The 3,842-nt window shown below is 38.7% G+C and overlaps 1 protein-coding gene across 1 annotated transcript in view; it reads left to right on the forward strand.

Annotated features, from left to right (window-relative positions):
• LOC111874539 (regulator of nonsense transcripts 1) overlaps nucleotides 1-3,842 on the forward strand; it is a 43,243-nt gene that overhangs the window by 10,280 nt on the left and 29,121 nt on the right. Inside the window, 1 exon segment of the mRNA XM_023870117.2 lies at nucleotides 3,177-3,349. Coding sequence (XP_023725885.1) covers nucleotides 3,177-3,349 — 173 coding nt within the window.

The raw sequence follows: 3,842 nt of genomic DNA on the forward strand, positions 1-3,842 counted from the left end.
ACAGTCTCACCAGGCTCCAGGAAATCTAACAAAATCACACCTTGCCTGTCCCAAAAGATCATGCACATCACTTTCCCTGCTGATGGCTGTGTCTTGAACTTCTTTTTTCTTGGGGAATCCAGATGTCGCCACTCCATGGACTCTCTTTCGGACTGGCTCGTAGTGGTGACACCACGTCTCATCTCCAGTGACGATGCTGTCCAGAAACTTGTCACCTTCCGCGTCAAACTTGTGCAACAGGTCCTGACAGACTTCCATTCAATGAGTTTTGTGGTCCTGTGTAAGCATCCACAGGACCTGCTTGGAACAAACTTTGTGATAATCCAGCTTCCCCAACATAGTTTCCAGTTCATTACAGCCATTATTAAGCAGTGCACACAGTTCCCTGGTCATTATCCACCAAACTGTACGGTTGAGCTGCTCAAGGTGCTGTTCATTGTGAGGAGTGGCAGCTGAGCAGGGACGCCCAGGGCGTGGTTTGTCGTGCACTTCACTTTCGCCACTGTTGAAACGCACTACCTACCGCTCACTGTGCTGACATCCACTGTATCGTCTCCATACACCTTTAGCAAGCATCGATGGATGTCAGTGGGTGCAGTTTGTTTGGGCAGTGAGAAATTCAATAACACATCTCTGTTTCATACGCACTTCTATGTCAGATGCCATTTTGGTAGACTGCTCTGTTGTCGCTATCTGTCACCTGACAACCAAACTAACAGTACATTGGCGGGAAGGTTCAACCTTTACTACAACACCACCAACATCCAGCTCAGACGTTACATATTAACACAAAAAAATAGGAGGCATTATATACTGAACACCCTTCGTACAGGCAATGAACTCTTTTGAGTTCATTTTGTCAAATGACACAAAGATCAGGAGCTGTCATTTTCACATTTCATACTTGTTTAATAGTCAAAATGCACTGAAATTTACTTCTTTAAATTTGTTTATGTGCATGCATATGTGCATGCACGTGTGTTTGAAGGTGGGAATGTGGCAATAAATAATGAAGTAATACAGACATAGTATATTTACAATGATATGTGTTGTTTGAGATTTCATAGTTTTTGTTTCACAAAGATGTATAATTTGTATTCTGTTTCTGTTACTTGAACACAGGTGTGTCATCATCAGTGAGGTAGACCATTACATTGTCATTAGAAAGTTGCTAGCTTCTATTTTCAACATACTTCCAGTATTTACATGATGGTGGGAAATTCAAAACTGCTTTATTGATACTGCCATCATCAGATGGCAGAGGGTGTGCATGAATGATGTTGGAAGGGGCTTTGAAATCTGTATACCTTCCTGATATGTTTAGCTTTATTTTGCTTTACTGATCAGTTCTTGTTCCTTTTCATAGTTATGCTTGCTGAAAGTAAACCAACTGCTGTGAGCTACTAAATTTTGCCACAGAGTTTTTATATAATGTTGATAAAGTAGGTGCTTCATTTTTTGTCAAGAGCTCCAGATTTATTAATATGTTCCTAAGAATAATATTTTTTAAAACCATCATAACTGGTGTTTATTCACCAGGTACCAAATCATCTCAGTTTCTCTGAGTTGAATTGAGCTTATTTTTTTTATGCTAAACCGTTACCATTAAGTGAAAATAATAATAGCCAGTCAGCTGTCACATGTCACACATGTGACAGTGCTTATTGCTTATACACACATCTCATTGGCATGGTGCCTAATTAAACAGTGGAACAGCTTTATTTTATACTCTGCAGACATATGTTCAGATGTAAAATGACTGTTAATATGATGTGTCACTACTTTTTTGGGGGTCTTGTTGGCAATGTTGAGATTTAGTAACCCAGCTTAGAAAGAGCCCTCTGGGATTGAATTGTTGTACACAAAGGATTTATCTTATCCCTCCTCCAGGACATTCTGGTATGATGCATTATGATAAGTGAAGGTTCTAAATTTCGTAAAAGAAAGGTCAGCACCTAACACTCAAAATTCTCCCCATTCATTGCATGATGGTAGTGTCCTGACTTTGTACTTGAGACAGATGCTGTAACTTTACTGGGCAAGAATAGTATACTGTCAGAAGTGTGACAGTACCATAAAGAAAATAATGAAGCTGTGTTAGTTGCTAGTAAGGAGGTTGGTCTAGAAGATAACAGAAAATCTCATATATTCATTTGTCGTCACCAAAATGCAGGACAAAATCGCAATATAAAAACTGCTAAGATGTCTTATGAAAATGGGGTTAGGTCACATATGTGGAACCAACAATAACAAATCAGAATTTGCATTCACAAAGAAGTTAAGTTCAAATACAGTTAGAGGAATATTTGCTACCATGCAGTTGAGAATCCTTTGTCTTCCCATCTGCTGTCTCGAAAGGTAAAGATTAAGACATACAAAATTGCAGTTTTCACTGTTTTGTATATGGGTGTGAAACTTCTTTATGTTAAGGAACAAACACAGACTGATGATGGTTGAGAACAGGGTACTGAGGAGAATATTTGGACTCAAGCGGAATATGTAACAGGAGGCTGGAGCAAATTGCATAGTGGGGAGCCTAATGATTTGTACTTCTGGTCAAATGTTATTAGTATCATCAGATTCAGGAGGATGTGATGGATGTGGCATTTATTGAACATGGGATGCTAGAGAGGTGCTACAAAATTTTAGAAAACCTGAAAGATAATAAATTGGGGCAGCTAGGCTTAGGTAAGAGGATAATAATATGATGCATTTTAAAGAGATGGATTGGGAGAATACAAGTATGTGCTGGATTACTTTGGTGTAGGACAGGGTTTATTGGCAGACTGTAGGGTAGTGAACCTTTGGGTTTTATGAAAGAGGAAGAATTTTTGACCAGTTGAGTGGCTGTTAAGTTTTCAGAAGTATTCTGTGTCATGTAGCTGGTTTGTTAATTCCTTTTTCTCTTTTATGTGCTGCATGAAGTGTACCCTGTTGTATAGTCCTTTTTATATCTTCAGCTATATTCTTGATAGTTATATCAGTATTTTTTAGGCAAAATGGTTGCCCAGACAAAGTTTAGAATAACACTGACATATGGTAGGGTCATTTTGTTGTAATTTTTTGATGAAACAGATTTGAGCCTGATGCCTAACTAATTATCTCTATAAAGACTATAGTACATCCTAAGTGTGTGTGAGTATTCCCTACATTGCTAACATGCTTCCTCTTTTTAGGAAGTCACTTTGCATAAAGATGGTCCGCTTGGAGAGACTGTTCTGGAATGTTATTCATGTGGTGTAAGGAATGTGTTTGTTTTGGGTTTTATCCCAGCTAAAGCAGACTCGGTTGTTGTACTCCTTTGTCGTCAACCTTGTGCAGCCCAGAGTTCTCTGAAAGACATGAACTGGTAAGTCCCTCAGTTCAGGCACTGAAGTTGTACATGATGTGTTTGGAATACAGACTGAAATTCAAGTTTAGTACTGAACAGCATGAGTACGAATGTTAAAACAGTAAGCAAATATTACTTTATGTATTGTATTTGTGTAAATGCTGTATTCTTTGATTGTACCACACAGGTTGATTAAAGCATTAATGCTTCTGACTTACATTTAGGAGGTGACTGGTTCTGGTCTTGGCTTTTCACATTCCCTTCAGGCAGTTGCCATGATAATGCCTCAAATTATGTCACAACTTCTTCCTTTCACATCCTTTCAAACTCATTATCATTTGACACTATAGTCAGAAATACTAATTACCAAATATGATGGGGTACCCAAAAGAAACCGAACTAATTTTTTTGTGGGCAGAGCTTTTGTAGTACTGCGTTTTGCTGCTATGAGCGCATAGAGCTAACATTCCTGAGTCGATAAGCAGACTACCATTGCATCAGAAGGTAAGGA

The sequence above is a fragment of the Cryptotermes secundus genome, unplaced genomic scaffold (assembly GCF_002891405.2).
Source record: "Cryptotermes secundus unplaced genomic scaffold, Csec_1.0 scaffold818, whole genome shotgun sequence".
In the NCBI taxonomy this organism is placed as follows: domain Eukaryota; kingdom Metazoa; phylum Arthropoda; class Insecta; order Blattodea; family Kalotermitidae; genus Cryptotermes; species Cryptotermes secundus.